The following is a 16,632-nucleotide window of genomic DNA, read 5'->3' on the forward strand; positions in this document are numbered from 1 at the left end:
AATTGAACGATAAGCAGCTGTATTTTTTCAATAACACTCTTGTCGCGGTAATGAACTGGACTCCCCTATTCAATTGTGGTATGAACACGAGGATTTGGGATTCCAAAACGAATCGAGATAGATATAGACAAATGTATACATAAGTGATCAGAATGAAAAATGGAGTCGATCCCTTAGACTGTCTCCCCGTCCGTCAGTCCGTCTGTACACACGATAACTCGAGTAAAAATTGAGATATCTTAACGAAACTTGGTATGTGTACTTCTTTTCAGCGGAGGGCGGATGGTATTAAAAATGAAAAAAAAAAATCAGACAATAACCACGCCCACCCCCCATATAACGGTAGTTTTTAGGAATACGAAAACTGCGACATTTCAGTAACCACTGCAGCTTATTCACTCAAAATGGATATTTACAATCATTTTTAGACGAAAAGCTGAAATTGCATAACTTCTTGACAACTTCTATGCAATTGCATTAGGAGAGGTCCCAATTTATTCGAAAGTAAATGTTCTTTTGAGTAAATGCTACATATTTGGTCACTTTCAATAGAAATTTTTGAAATCAGCGACGGGGAAAGTTGTAAAAATCACGAAAAACAGGGGCTAATTAAAATTTTACCGATGAAAACTTCCAACAAGCTAAGTCTAACAATCGGATGAAAAATAGTCAATCTGTTAATAGATAAGTACATCAAGTACGAACAAAACCGTAATTTTGAGTTTTTTCGAAAAAACGATCAGGTAGGATTTCAAGAAATGGAGTTTGTATTTATTTAAATACTGATGAAAAAATTGTTTGGATCCATTTTAATCAAACCTATGCATTCTTGAGGATCACTGTGCCATATAGTCGAGATCTAGCTATGTAGAGCATGATTTGAAGTTTTACAATGTTAGTGCCTTAGCTTGCAGTGTCCTGAAGGCATCCATTAATAATTTTCAGGCGCTCTCGACTAATGTTAAATACTCGTTCAGAGACTCCACGAGATGGAGTTATTAACCGCTTGGATTACCTTATGACCTTTTACGAGAGAATGATTTTGCGGAAAATTTATGGGTCTTTACGCTTTGCCGACGGCGAGTATCGCAGACAGATGGAACGAGGTCGCTGATTTCGCATCTGATACAGATATTTAGAATTTAAAAAGGCGGATCCAATATGGTGGCCAAATTATATAATTTTCAATATAATAGCTTATTTTCTTCACTGATTTGCCCTACTCTTCGAAAGGAGTTCAGCGAAACGTAGGGCAAAGCAGTGAAGAAAAAACATTTGTTTTACTTGCACTAATCACCAATTAGGTCAAAGAAGCCCATAAAAGAATATACCATTAAAATTGGCCAAAAAATAAGATATTATAATTGAAAATTTTAAAATTTGGTCACCATATTGGCGATGTCAGATTTTTTTAATTCAAAATGCGGGTTCAATGAGGGATTAGTGGATTCGGAGCGAAAAAATTTAAGTTCAAAATAGTAGTACAGTAAAACTCGCTTAAGTATCTCACAAAAAATGTCAGCTTTTTGAGGTATTTAGGCGGGTTGGGTACTTGAAAGAACCCGCTTAAATACCTCGATGTACTTAAGCGAACAACATTCAAAAATTAACATTGCCCAAAAATTTTGGTTACTTAAGCGGATTAGGTATTTAAGCGGGGTGTACTTAAGCGGGTTTCACTGTAGAATATTTGAAGTATGCACAAATATATAAATTAGAAGTGCTGATATCAAAGACACATTTAAATATTACAGTAAATAAAGGGATTGGTGTAGGATTTATGCGCTCAACATAATATTATTTAGGGAGTTCATAAGGTGCTGTAAGCTGTCGTATAGTTGTATGTCGTAAACTTTAAATGGTTCAAAATATGTGAAGAATACCATAAAAATAATATTATGATTTTTCACAATTTTCACAGTATTAAAAGATAGTAGGTTGTAGTTTCGAGTCCTCTAGACATAAATTTAAGCTTTCAAAGGTTACGCCATACAACAATGTGACAGTATACAACGCCTTGTGAACTCCCTAAATGATTTAAAGGGAATCAAAAACCTTAATAACTGCTGGAGTCAATCGCTACTATTGAAACAATACTGCACCGACTTCTAGGTAAGTAGCCACTCTATTAACCCGTGGTAGTGCACCCGTTAGTGCAGAGTCGAACCAGTCGGAAGAAGAATAGAGAAGAAAAGAGGGCGCCCATAAATCACGCAAGTGACTACTTTAGTAACTCCCGGTAGTGCAGAGAGAGTTCGATGGTGACTACCGCCTAGAACATTGCCTTGTAATTGACGGTGTTTACTTGGTAGCCGATTCATCAGTCCTTTAGTCGCTCCCCCGTACTCGAGGGTATGCTTGTACTGCACCGACTTCTAGGTAAGTAGCTACTCTATTAACCCGTGGTAGTGCACCCGTTAATCACGCAAAAGACTACTTTAGTAACTCCCGGTAGTGCAGAGAGAGTTCGATGGTGACTACCGCCTAGAACATTGCCTTGTAATTGACGATGTTTACTTGGTAGCTACCGATTCATCAGTCCTTTAGTCGCTCCCCCGTACTCTCGAGGGTATGCTTGTATGTATGTGTGTAAGAAATGCTTTAAAATACAAAAGTCGTACCCACAATTTATGGACGGAAGATTATCACTTTAATAAACAAAAAAAATAAAAATAAAAAGTATATAAACATCGATTCTTAAATTTCATTTCAACGCCACTTCCGTTGAATTTTTAAATGTGCACTGAAGTTAGAGATGCACGCTTCCAGCGGCATTATCAGCTACGATAAGCTTTTCCAGCTTAGAACAGTCGCACCAACATGTAGGCCAACAAACCCAAAATGGGCGTGACAGTTGTGCCAACGGCGGAGTTGAGCGCCATACACACTTTGGGCTGCGGTTGTTGAATGTACTTGCAGGCAACGCTCAGGAAATTGGACATGGCGCGATCGTTCTCCTTGGCATCAAATTGCTGTGGAAATCAAGTGGAACATATTAGTTACCAAGTCTACTTCGTTGGCCATTTGAATAACACTTGCCTGTTTGAAAACAATTGTTGGCACGCTGGTCAATGGATTTTGGAATTGATTTGTGGCCTCGCCTTGTTTCTTCAGCAAATGGCTGCCTTCAGTTGAGTTGGCACATGTCTGAATATTTTCCCAGCCGCTAATATGATTGTCACGTGCACTTGAATGTGAGAAAATGAGAAAATGAGAAAAACAGACGTTAAACAAAGGTGTAAATGGAGAAAAATACATATACATAGTGTCCGCGTAACAACATATTAACATAAAACATGCACGAATGTATGTATGTACATTAGACCATACCAGAAAAAACAGTTCGTCGTAGACCTTCGAATCTGTAGTTTTTGTAGTAAGGCTGTTTCGAAAACTTTTTTTGGCCTAACGTTGGGGTGACCTTTTAACAGTTTTTTTCGCATCTTCGGCGTTACAGTCGGGTCTAAAAATCACAAACTTTTGCCAAGGAAATGTTTTTATTCCAAGGTGATTTAGATTGCAGTATTTCGCCACCAAATCGCAGTTCTTATCACCCTATGTACCATCCTAATGACAGTAAATTAAAGCTCATCAAAAATAAGTAGAACTATTTTTTTATTGCCACATGTAGGTGCCACCGAAATATGTAGATTTTTCCCCCAAATTGCCTTGCAAAAATACTTTAGACTCAGAGCTGTAAGGCGAATTTTTTGTTTGATTGTAAGGTGGTACGGTCTAATGTGCATTAAATATGTTTGAATATATGAACGATGGTACAAATTTGGCATAAACCCGTAATCACAACACATCGCTGTGAAATACTGTTGGTCACTTACCAGCGTCCACCTGGATAAACGTTGTCATCAAAGTTCTTGCCCGCCTTCATCATACAGTTGATGAAGTCCAACGTTAGTGATTCTCTAGTGAATTCAATTTGATAGGAGTTGGCCTGTATATGTTCGATGGCACAGGCATGCACTTTGTTGCCGTAGCATTCATTTGGACCGTGATGACAATCGAAGAGCACATCAGCACCTTGCGTTGTAAACTGCATAAGCATACAAATAAAAAAACACACATCAGTCGCATATGTAAATTAATATATGTATGAACATTAGGGTGGTCCAAAACTGCATGAGAAAAAGTAAATTCGGAATTTTTATGCTCTTCCCCCTAGGATTGTTATATACCGAAAAAATATTTCCCTGTTTTTTAATTTTCCATGTACATATTTCATATAGAAAAATTGTTTTTTTAACTATTTTTTCATAGTAACTATAATTTATACGTCCGCCAAAAACAACAAAAAATGCAATGGGCGCACCAAAAAAAAAATCGTTATTATTAAAAAATGGTTAAATAAACAATTTGGTATTATTATTGGAAGTCTCCTGGAGAGAACCAGAGTTTTCCCATCGAAAAATATTTTTTCAAGAATTCCATACCATATAAAATACATGGAAAACTTTGAGCGATGTATTATTTTTCGGCTGCTTTACTTTATTTGGGCCGCCCTAATGTACATACATACAAATTTATGTGTGCATGTATGTACGATTCATGAAAGTGAAAATAGTGTGATACATACGTGTGACTTGCCAAAAGGCACCCATTTGATGTCTATGTAGTCTTTCAGTTCACCCTTAACGGCTGGATAGACTTGCTCGGTAATGAACTTAGCGCTGTCCGGGCAGAGTGATTCATAATAGATGGTTATAGGCACCTGTAAGGAATAAGTGTAAATTAAAAAGTAAATAATGAAAACATACGTAAGTACATGTAAATTGCACATCAAAATATGTACACTATTATGTATTGAATTGGGCCGGTCGCCATACGAAACATAAAATTTTTAAACCCTCCCTTGATTGAAAATTCCCTTCGAGGGGATTTCGGCGTGATATATAATTACTACTTTCTTCACCACATTTTTTAAATACGATCTTAAAGGGTTATAAAGAACTCAAATACATCGACATGCATGAAGCATTCTTCGTCAGCTGAAGAACCCTCTTTTCAAAATTGGTTCAGGTAGAAAAAGCTGTGGTAATCTTGTAAATTCGGTAAAAATTTTTACTTTTAAATACTGGGCGTTTTTAAGGTCGCTAATTACGATCATAATCATGATTTTTTAAAATTCCAAATGGCGAATTCAATATAGCGAATTCAATAATTTGTCTTTCCCGTCATATTGGAAACGCTATTTCGAATTTTAGAAATTTTTGCGGTCAAAATTTTTCCGTCGTATTGGATTTTAAAGAACATCACTCATAATTTAAAAGTAAACTTTTTATCGAATTTATAATATAATATATAATATACACATATCTTTGGTCAAAAGCAAAGACAGATTTGAGTTGTCGGTTGTTGTTCCATTAAGCCACTAGGCTCCTAACGTAGTATGTTTACAAAAATGTATTATTTAAAAATTGAAAAATGATCGATGAAAAATTAACCAATTTTAAAAGCTTCTTAAAATTTCACCATTTAGAGGCCATGGAAAAAAAGAAGGAGCTTTGAATAGAGATTTTTGCGCAAGAAGAAGACTACGTTGAAATAATGAAATTAATTTACAAAATGTTAGATGCTTATTAGCGTGGACCGAAAATCCGCCTTTTTAGAATTTTGATTGGTTATAGCAAAAATATGTTTCATTATGCTCTAAAAACAATCTTTTTGAGAGATGAAATAAAAAAAATAAAAATAAATTAATAATTTCTTTTTTACTCAAATTGCAATTATCTTCGAAAGTATTAGTTGGTATATGGACCTTTTTTTTACAGAGAATCGAAGTAAGCTAAGAAAAACTTTTTTTACCACCTGAACTTTGATGGACTTGGGCGAGCCGAAGATATTGGCCAAAGTTTTAATCTTAGACACAGATTTTATTTTAGAGCATAATTAACCAAATTTTTGCTATTACCAAATAAAACTCTAAAAAAAAAAACGGATTTTCGGCCCACGATAATGCTTATGTCATCTATTCCTTACACTATCCCTTAAATGAGCTCTAGATTTTTTCGGCCCCGCTCGATTTGTTGTGTCTATCGTACGAATTAAGAGAAACGCTTCTGCCCTAAAAACCTTAACGCATACGCGTTGGTGGCAGCATAGGATGGCGATGGAAAGAATTTGTTTGCTTTTGAATATACATTTCATTATTTCCCATTGACATTTGTTTTGAATACCAGTAAACATACCATTCATTTAAATGAAAGGTATGCAAACCAGCATAGCGTAAAATGTTCGTAATCCACCGAAACAGGAAGTCGCTGATTGTTAAAAGATACGCCGCGATAGAAAGGAAAATAACTATATACGTATCTACTACATTTTTATTTTAACATATTTAATATGCTTTGATGCGCAAACAAATTCAATTTAGTTTGCATTAGTTTTAATGAAATTATTAAACTCTACTTTGCAACGCATACATAGGTAAATGGAACTAAAATTGCATTGAATAACAAAGTGGTTTAAAGATAAGATTCTTCTAATTGAGTTGCATGCAAATTTATTATTCGATGACTTAGCCATCAATTTCCAATACATACATATATCTTTAAGATTAAGACCGTCAAACCAACCCTCTTCGCTTTCCTCTCAGCATATCTTGGAGAAGATATTAATTTGTTCCCATCAGAAGTCCGCCATAACGAAATTTGTATAGCGAGGCCTGATTGTTCCCAACCAGGGAGCACTTCTTTTTAATTCTTAGAACAACTTTATGTATGCAGTTTTATAACCAAAGCAAGGCATATTGAACATGTAGTATCATTAGATCAGATGGTGTTTTTTTTTTAGTTATTTGGAACATTCGCTTAACTCAAAGGCACATATGCTGAAAATTTAGCCTTGCAAAGGATGGATCGATGTTCCTGGAGGCAAAAAAAAATACCCAGAAAGAAAATTGCTAAAGTGTAATTTATAAATATTTTCTATTTGATGTTTTTCTTTTTTATTTAACATGCCATACCTCTGAGACCACTTAGAGATCGCGCTAATTTTCATTTTTATTATGAAATTTTTTATATTGCAAGTTCTTTTATTTAATTTTTTCGTTTTATTACCAGGAACAAGAGAATCGATTTTCTTCCAAATTGCTACTTTCTCCGCACTTTGCACTTAAAAATTTAATATAAGCAAATACAAAATCAAAAAATCGGGGCCCAAAAATTTTTTCTAAATCTGTTCAGCTTACATAATTGTAGGCTTTAGACCCTTATAAAGCGTGATTTCTTGATTCGCACCACTGTTCGAGGAAGCGCACAGAGCTCTCCAGAGGCAAAGTCTGTTTCTCTCGGTAAGCTGGAGTGTTCGTGAAAAATTAAAGCTTCCAGCCCGCTTTTTCCAAGAGGAAAAAGGAGACTCTAATGGGGGATCCCGGAGTCTCCTCCTTGAGACGAACCTGCAGGAAGCTATTTAATCTAGCAAATACGGAAAGTCTAGAACTCTAGTTGCCCCAAGCTATATCCAAAAGCATGATGGTGAATGAACCTCCTCTTCCAGCGAAATGCTAGATGTTCTCATGGGCACCCACTTCCCGGGGTATACTTTACAGTGCAGTAACACTTCCTCAAAAGTAGTTGCCGAATGCAGAAGTAACGAGCTCACCATTAAAGTGGTTTGGGTACCCGGGCATAGTGGAATACCGGGAAACTGCGCGGCATACGAGCTTGCGGGGGGCAGGGGGGCACATGAACCACGCTCAGTAAACTCTGCGCTCGACGCAGGCGTTCCCTGTCTTCGAGTAAGCATCGACTGAAATGCATTCATTGAATTGACCAACAAACGAGTTACCCTGCTAACAATTTCTGCCGTGCTTGTAGACACGAGGAGGAGGTGGAGAGTGTAGAACATTATCTTTCCGCTCTGGAAAGGCCAAGACTTGCTATTTTTAATGAAATAGCTTTTCGGTGTTTAGCTGATCTCGACTCTATGGACATCCGCGACCTTCAACGATACATTGAGGTTGCACGATGGTTCTATCATTTGGTAAACTAAGGGAAAGGAATAAGAGCTCGTTTATAGTGGCATTACAATAGGTCGATCTGGCCTAAGTGTGTCTCTCCGCAGGTATGTGCAGAGTGGCAATCACCGTAACCTAACCTAACCTAACCTACATAACTACATAAGTATGTACACTAGACCGTACAGTAGATGTAGGCCTTTTAATACCTTTATTACAACAGTATACAAGTAATAATAATTATACAATTTTATACTCCTGAAATACTCTGATAGTGAGTGTTCACATTGAGCTTTTTTTGGTGATACGGTCTAATGTACATATCTCGATTTGCTAAATATGATTATGATGTCAGTTGTTTTGCAGGTAAAATTACAATTTAGATAATTTGTATTCAAACTATATTTAAGCGGAGCAAAGAGGTAAAGACTTAAGTGTTATTGGATATTACCAAAACCGGTTCTTTTTTAGAAATATTAAAAGAATAAAGAGTGAAAAAAATGCTGGTAAGTAAAATGTGTGTATGTATGTAGGTATGGTGTGACCTGAATTTGCGTACATAAGTAACGACATACATATATACAGTATATTCCGTATAGCTGCCTATTCGCTTAGGTGAATATTCTGCTTACCAAAATACTGCTTCTTGAAATGGATTTTGTACGAAATTTTCACTTTTAGCAGCATTTCCGCTTTGCAATCCTTTTCTGTTTAGCATCCCTGTTTTTGAGTAAGTTTTTTTTTTGATTTGTAGGAAAAATATTTCGCTTACCAGCACTAACAGTTTTTCAAAGGATCATTTTGCTAACAACATAACCCTCTGTTTGCGAACCTGTGCCATATCTGAAATCAGTAGTGGCAATGAAGACCCAGAAAAAGTAATAATGCCTCTATAGTGACTAGTGTTACATTAAGTACTTTTAAAAAAGATTTCATAAAAAACAGTATTGCAACAAATTTTAAAATTTAAAACAAGACAACCAAAGAAAAAACAGTTTTTGTTTTTCCGCTTTGCTGCACGTCTCCCTTAAGTGCATGAAATCATTTGTATTGGAAGTAAATGCAGCTAAAAGGAATATACTGTACATACAAACATGTTTGCATAACTATAAACATAAATATATAAGTACATTCATACATACATACAGTGGCTCAAACAAGTGACCATGTGTCCTTTTATATAAATATTCAAAATGTTTTTCAAGCTATTTTTTTGTTAATTTTCTATAAAAATATTGTCCAACCAAACTTATGTAGATCGAAGTTTCAAACTTTATAGAAAATTTAGGAAAATTTAACAGATTTTCACCGAAATTTCAAATTTTTTAATAATAATCTTTTGAACATTTTGCATGGCGTTGCTTTTAATAATTTTTTTACTGGCGGTTTATGCATTTTTTCCATATATGTAAGCATTCATTTCTTATAGCCTATTTCCACCAAAGGCTTAACTGCAGTTAAGAGTTCAGTTAGGTTCAATTAATTTTAACATGGGGTGATCGGCAAGGTTTGCTTCTTAATTTTTGTTTTTTCCTTTCGTTTGCTTCTACTTAATAGATGGGATTAGACCCTTCGAGTTGTAATCTCCTTTTTGCAATAAGCAGTTAAGACTTGGTGGAAATCAGCTATTAGGAAATAAAATGCGGGACACAAAGTTTGAAAAAAAATCAACACGTGGCTGCTTATTTGAGTCACTGTATGTAAGTGACTATCCTACAATAAATCCAACTGTTCGAGGCTGGCTCAGAACTGGTAAATTTTGAAGTAGCGCTTACCTCAGTTAGTCGAGTGCCACGAACTACATATGTACCTCCAACTGTAGCTTAAACGGCATTGCTTACATCTGTTTTGCACCAGTATGTATACAGTCAACAAATGCATAGAAGAGCGCTTATTATTTTTTATGTTGCGTGAATTTTATTTACTACAGTTTTTTTTAAATATTTATGCTTGGACCACAACAAGTTGTTGCACATGAAGCATACATGAAAAATAATAATAAACAGTACATACATACATATCGCACCCTAAATAAAAAACCTGCACAACTCAAAATTTGTCAAAATTTATTTTTTTTCCATAAAACAGTTCACAGACCGTATACCCAACGTCCGCGAAAATTTCTTCTTCATCACTATCTTCTTTAACTGGAAAAATACTACTAAAACTTTTTAGTTTTGCTTGCGTCGATTGCGCAGCGTCAACAGTTTTTTGCCTCCCCTGAACATTTAGGATTTTTTGAGTTGTGCCGGTTTTTGATTTAGTGTGCGATATGTGCATAGCTGCAGCGTCAAAGGCATGATCGGGAGGAAGAAGTGCATACAAGCCACTTCAAGCAAACGCAGCTTGGCATCGGTATATACAGAACCGGTATACTCGCACAGAATACGAGTGGCGTACAATGGTCATGTATGCTTGTTAGTTGGAAACAAAATCTACTACTACTATGCTCGTAAACTATTGCATTTCAATGTACAGCATAAAATTCTGTGGGTTTCGTAATTAAGAAACTTACAAAATTATGCCACGAATTCTATTACCCATTTGAGTCAGTGAGTTTTCGAATCTTTCGTTTGAAAACTGGACATGCAACACTGCTCCTATCAACTTATGAGATAACTATTCAAATTTGACGGCCATTGAAAACAGTCATGGAAAAAGTAAATTTCGTATGCTGATCAAGCATTATTTTTTACGTAGAAAAAATATCCAACGCTTTCAATTTCATTAACTAAGAAACGGTTTATTGAGCTCCGTTGTGAGCGTACTGGCAAAGGTCACGTCAAATTTTCAATCGTCGATAAAATCCATGGAATGATGTGCGGTTATTTTATCTCCTTCTGTTGAACGTGCACCAAAAAGAAGGCAAAGTTGGGTCTGTCCGCAAAACAAGGTTAGGGCGACTGGTTTTCGGGTTGTGCGCTGTGACATTTACATTAATTGCCTTGAAGAGCTTAAAACTATCACCAGCGAATATTATTCTGAGCTAAATATTGGACTCTTCCGGTTTTGGTTTGGAATATGTAAATATATGGTAGATGATGCGAAACAAATTCACACCGACGGTTCCATAATGGACGAAAGTGTACTGCCCATTTCACAGGGCCTGGGTTCAAGTTGAATTCCCGACCAACATCAATAACAAAAGAAAAGAAAATTTATTTTTTTTTTAATAGCGGTCGCCCCTCGGCAGGCTATGGCAAACCTCCGAGTATATTTCTGTCATGAAAAACAGCTTTGCACAAAAATAAAATCGCGGTTCGGAGTCGGCGTATAACTGTAGGTCCCTATCCTCTGTGTGACCTTATCGAAGCGCACGCAAAAAATCGGAGGAGAAGCACGGCCAAACACTAACATACTGTGAGTTTGGGTTGCGACTAAAAAAACTTCGCCAATTGTATCTCTCCTTTACGAATTTGCGAAGGTTATTCATTCCGAGTGCATTGTTTTTTACAAACATATAAAAATGTACTACGTATGTCATTGTCATTAAAACATTGACTAAGCTCATCATCCCATCTTCTTTTCGCGAACAGAGCTATAGCCCTTTAAGTCTTCTTATCTTCATCCAAAATCCTCCCGTTTCTGTGCTACATACAATCCCAGAAATTCTATATAAAACATTTGTACAGCGTGACTTATGTTCATCGAGAGAGGTGGCTTTTCAATTGCTTTGTCTTGTCCTCGTTCAACGCTAGACTAAACCTTAAGGTCGTTTCACAAGTACTTAGCTTTTAAAATTAATTTGCCCTTTAAACACAAATTTGTTCTCAAAAAATGTATTTGGGAAACAACTCTAAATTGAATTAAAAAAAAAATAGTTTTTTACTACATTTTCTGTACCATTTACTTTGTGCGCTACACTGTACCTCGCAAGATTGCGAAAATGTTTATCAAAACGTGTATTGGCGGCTAAACGACGACCAAAGCAGAAAGCTAACATGACTATTGCATCAAAACAAAATCTTGAATTTTAATTTTTGTTTGTGTTACTACTTTTTAAGTGGCTTTTATAACTGGTTATTTTTTTTTTGTTTTTAAACAAATTTTGCTACTTTTGTATGCAATAAAAGCGATTAGAAACGGCGATTGAGCAAATCAAACGAGTGAATATTAAATAAACTGTATTGTTGTGCATATCTAGAAATATATGTATCTATGTATATATGTATGTATGTATATGAACGTACAATATTCAAACTAGTAATTTACAAAATTGTGTAATATATTTGTTCATATAGAAACATGAATATTTATTTAAATACATACAAGAAAGTTATCATAATATGTACGCAAATACCAATAAAATTGATGGCAATTTGCTCACGAATTCACTGTTTGTAATCAATTACTTTTCTGTTCATAAAACTGGTTGTTTTTATTTCAAGTATTAAAATATGTACATACATGTGTAAGTACATACATTAAAGCGTATCACGAAAAAAAGTTTAGTATGTGCAAATCAAACGAGTGAATATGTATGTATATCGGGAAAAAATGTTGGGTGTATTTTATTTATGCTCCCGCTAAATTGCGTTTTTGCTACAACTTCCTTATTTGCATTCCGATTTTTAAAGGTTTTCTCTCACCGAAAAGGCCTTATCAGGTCGTCATCGTTTTTTGAGAGCTTTAAATTTATAGTATAAAAATAAAAATCTAAGGATAGTAATTCCAAAATTAGTCAAGGTATAAAATAAAACAGTTTTGAAGGCCTAAAATTATTTATGGCCATTTATAATCCTGAGCGAGACATTTTTAACAGTCGGATATTAAATAAGAAAGCTATAGCAAAAAACGCGATTTTTTTACACCGAAAACTTTTTCTCGGCATAACGGTTTAAATAAAACTGACACCCGCTAAACTTATTTCTTTCTTATGTCGTGGCACGGCTTAATGTATATTGCACATATGTATGTATGTATGTATGTATGCATGTCTAAATAATATAAAATTAATAAATACAAATTGGCTTTAAGAAATGGTTACATACATATATTTACATATATGTATATGTAAGTTTGAATAAATACATTGTATAATCAATTGTACGATCACGATCATTGTTCATGAATCCATTTGGTAGACACGAAATCTATAGTTGACAGCAATGCAGACTTATTTACATACTTATGTATGTACATACATTTGCATGTATGTGTGTACATGACCTGCTTAAGCCATTAGTTTAATTATACCAACTACGCTTCAACGCTTTTTCGCACTTTTGAACAAGAAGAATTCATTATTTTAAAATTGACACAACCACTTTGGCTGGCACCCTGTATGTACATACATATATAGAATTAGCATGTGAACGTTAATATTTTTCACGGTACACATACAAATCAAAATAATGGCATACATAGTGAATTAAAACTACAGTACACTACAAATGCACATACATACCTACATTCAAAATTGCATACATATATGTATATGTATGAACATACATCCATAAATGCTTTATCACATGATCTTAGTTACCTTAAGTGCATTGGTTGCGGCAATCAATACCAAGAACAATCCAATTATGCTGTGACTCATGGTAAAACGGTGCTACTTTCCGCTATTTAAAGCTGATTGCGCCTCTTTTATATATTCCTTCCAAAGATACACTGCTGATGCAGCACAGTTAAAGTCGAAAGCTTAACCAAACCAAACCGGGGTCAATGCAATTCAAATGAAATTTATGTATGTATGCTGCAAATTAATGCACTTTGCTGATGCTGACAAAAAAAAAAGGGAAGAAGCAATAGCTTTGATGTATTTTGAATAATAAAAACCGCGATCGGAGTAGATCTGTACGTTCGAATCGGGCAACGCCTAAAATTGAACTGCCAACAGTTGCTCATAGTCAAGAGTCGGCTTAAGTCGACAAGGGCTCGAACTGCAGTTATTTTGTTTGTTTGAGTGCTACGCGGCTAGCTAACCGGTGACTTGGCTTGGTGATTTAACTTGACTCGGTCGGTTGGCTTGGTTGGCTCTCAGTTGCGGCTTTGCTGAGTTTTTTGAGACTCACTAATTAATTTATTGTATGTATATTAGGGCGGGTTGATTATTTTTTTTAAATCGTATAGCAAAAACGTAAACTACATAAAATTCTAAGAAAATTCTGAGAAGAAACCATGTATCTAAAATAAAATCCTAATCCGCGCCTCTCGACTTGAAAATTTATATGGCCGCCTTTGCCAAAAAAATAAATGTTAGAAAAAAAAAATTTTCCAAAAAGAAATCGAATTTTCTGAATAAAATTGTTTAGTAAGGTAGTTCTTTTGCACTTTATATTTTTTTAACACTCAAAATTTTTTTTCATTAAAAAAATATTCATCCAAGTACGCAAATCAGAGGAGATGCAAATTGGGGTTCAACTGCTTTTTTGATAATTGAATATTTTGATTAGTCTCAAAACAAAACCTGTATTGCATAAACTATAATTAATATAATAAAACATAATATATTTCAAAAAAAGAAAATAATTTTAGCGAAAGAAGAGGCAAAAAAATGTTCAAGTCGAGAGGCGCGGATTAGGGTTTGATTTTAGACCCATGGTTTCTTCAGAGAATTTAATGTAAATTATGTTTTTGCTATACGATTTTTAATTTTTTTTCATCCATACAAATCAACCCACCCTAATGTATATGCTTTGATGCGATATGCACATAAATACATACAATACATATGTACGTGTAGCGAGGGTTAATGGCGATCGTTAGTATCATAAAAAAACATACATGTGTACATATTCATCTATTGTTTACTCTTATGTATTATGTTGGAGAGCACAGGTAAAAATTGCTCCTAACTTCAAACAGGCGGTCAGTGTGTGTATGTGAATTTCAAAAATAAGCTTCAATTAATTACCTGAAGAGTTACATATCGGCGTTTACAGTATAAAACCGTGTATCGTTATTCTGCCAAGCCGCGTAACTGACACTTGCTGCCAGAAATAGGATTTGCAAGGGGTGAATCCCCCCGGACCCGGGCTTCTTAAGGGGCCCAAGATTATCATATGGCCCAAAACGCGTACTGTCACAATCCGTTTTGGTTCACAGTTGTTTTTCAAATACCGCTGAAACTTGCTAGAATACAACTTTCGGATAGTTTTTCTTCTTGCATCTGAAAGCATAGGTATATGGCAATTAGGGATGTGCTGGCTACCCGGTAGATATCCGGAATCCGGCTTATCCGGCCTTTTTTCTGTTATCCGACTAAAGCTTTTAAACAGAAGTAACGAACGCAGGTTGCCTTCTTTTTTATTGGCGTTGTAACTGCCTAAGCGAGTTTGTAAATGTCAAGTGAAGCCAAGTCCTTCTCCACCTGGTCTTTCCAATGCAGAGGAGGCCTTCCTCTTCCTATGTTATCAGCTTCGCGGCCCGCGTTGAATACTTTCAGAGCAGGAGCGTTTCTGTCCATTCGAACGACATGACCAAGCAAGCGGAGCCACTGAATTTTATTTCGCTGCACTATGTCTATATCAGAGGTTCCCACACAGTGCACAGTAGATTTGAATATTTTAATTCACATATAAAACACTCAGCGTTTGGAATTTTGTAAGTTATGAATATATGTACATTTTCTTTTAAATTTTCTACTTGCAAATGGAAGAATGTGAATGAATGAATGGAAAACATTCAAATCATACAAACTCTTTTCGGTTAAAGTTTTTTCTACAATTAAGTTTGTTCGTATTGTAATAAGAGCGCAGCAATATATAAATACATACATTTCGTCACCTAAAATGCAAAAAGACGTAACAACCATCATCTTTGAAATGCAAAAAGTCATAACTAGTAAAAAATTCAAAATTCACTTTTTTATTTATATGATGGATTTCATCGAATAACAGCTCCCCACATCATTTTATGAATAATAAAATTAAAATATTAGTCACGACTTTTTCCATTTCATTTACGATGTTGTTACGTCTTTTTGCATTTCAAGTGACGATATATACACATGTTTGTACAAATGGCACAGAAAAAATATTTTTGGATATTCATAAAAAACATTTTCATTTATTTTGAATTCAATTGATTTTCACTTTGAATATTGTAATGTCGACACATTTATCAGAACAGGTGTTCACTCAAATTCAAAAAATTTTAAGCCAAAATCATTCATTGGTTTTGTATATCAACAATTCATAAGCCGTTTTGAATAAATTCATGCAGCCCTCTAATACGTATTCATAGTGAAAATTAAGTTGGTACTTAAAGTTGGTTGTAACTTTATTGACAGGTAACCCATCCAAAATTATGTCAAGAAGGTACAACTAACTTTAAGTACCAACTAATTTTGACTATAAGCATGCCCTCATTGCGTTAAATATAGGTTTCAAAAACCATAAGGACCTACACTGAAAGTATGATTTAAAAACAAGTGTTCGCTCAGCATAGTTTATGTGAGATGAGTTGAGGTGAAATAATATTAGCTGGAATGGGTTAAGTGGAGGGGAGTTTAACTTAGTACTTAGCGTAACATAATAGCTCTGATACAGTACTCCATGAACTTACAGGTTTTACACGAACTTGCAGGAAGTTACAGGAAAAATTATCTTCATCTTCATCTTGATCTCCGTCTTCATCTTCATCTTCATCTTCATCTTGATCTTCATTTTCATCTTCATCTTCATCTTCATCTTCATCTTCATCTTCATCTTCAT

General features: G+C 35.0%; 1 protein-coding gene across 1 annotated transcript; it reads right to left on the reverse strand.

Annotated features, from left to right (window-relative positions):
- Positions 1 to 2,627: 2,627 nt before the first annotated feature.
- LOC118750906 (GILT-like protein 1) lies at positions 2,628 to 13,862 on the reverse strand. The gene is made up of 5 exons (XM_036485648.1): positions 13,455 to 13,862; positions 4,589 to 4,723; positions 3,837 to 4,048; positions 3,040 to 3,187; positions 2,628 to 2,972 (listed from the first exon to the last, which is right to left on the reverse strand). Exons 1-5 carry the CDS (start codon positions 13,512 to 13,514, stop codon positions 2,802 to 2,804), a joined length of 726 nt encoding a protein of 241 aa, XP_036341541.1. The 5' UTR covers positions 13,515 to 13,862; the 3' UTR covers positions 2,628 to 2,801.
- Between the last annotated feature and the right edge of the window lie 2,770 nt (positions 13,863 to 16,632).

The sequence above is a fragment of the Rhagoletis pomonella genome, unplaced genomic scaffold (assembly GCF_013731165.1).
Source record: "Rhagoletis pomonella isolate Grant_MI unplaced genomic scaffold, Rhpom_1.0 Rhpom_scaffold_00445, whole genome shotgun sequence".
NCBI classification, from domain to species: domain Eukaryota; kingdom Metazoa; phylum Arthropoda; class Insecta; order Diptera; family Tephritidae; genus Rhagoletis; species Rhagoletis pomonella.

What these genes read in the sequence shown, in the direction of transcription:
- LOC118750906 (XM_036485648.1), bottom strand. Translation starts at nt 13,514, where the DNA reads ATGAGTCACAGCATAATTGGATTGTTCTTGGTATTGATTGCCGCAACC. An exon ending in CCGCAACCAATGCACTTAAG is followed by an intron (nt 4,724 to 13,454) that starts GTAACTAAGATC and finishes TATTCCTTACAG; the next exon opens with GTGCCTATAACCATCTATTA. An exon ending in TGCCTTTTGGCAAGTCACAC is followed by an intron (nt 4,049 to 4,588) that starts GTATGTATCACA and finishes ATGCTTATGCAG; the next exon opens with TTTACAACGCAAGGTGCTGA.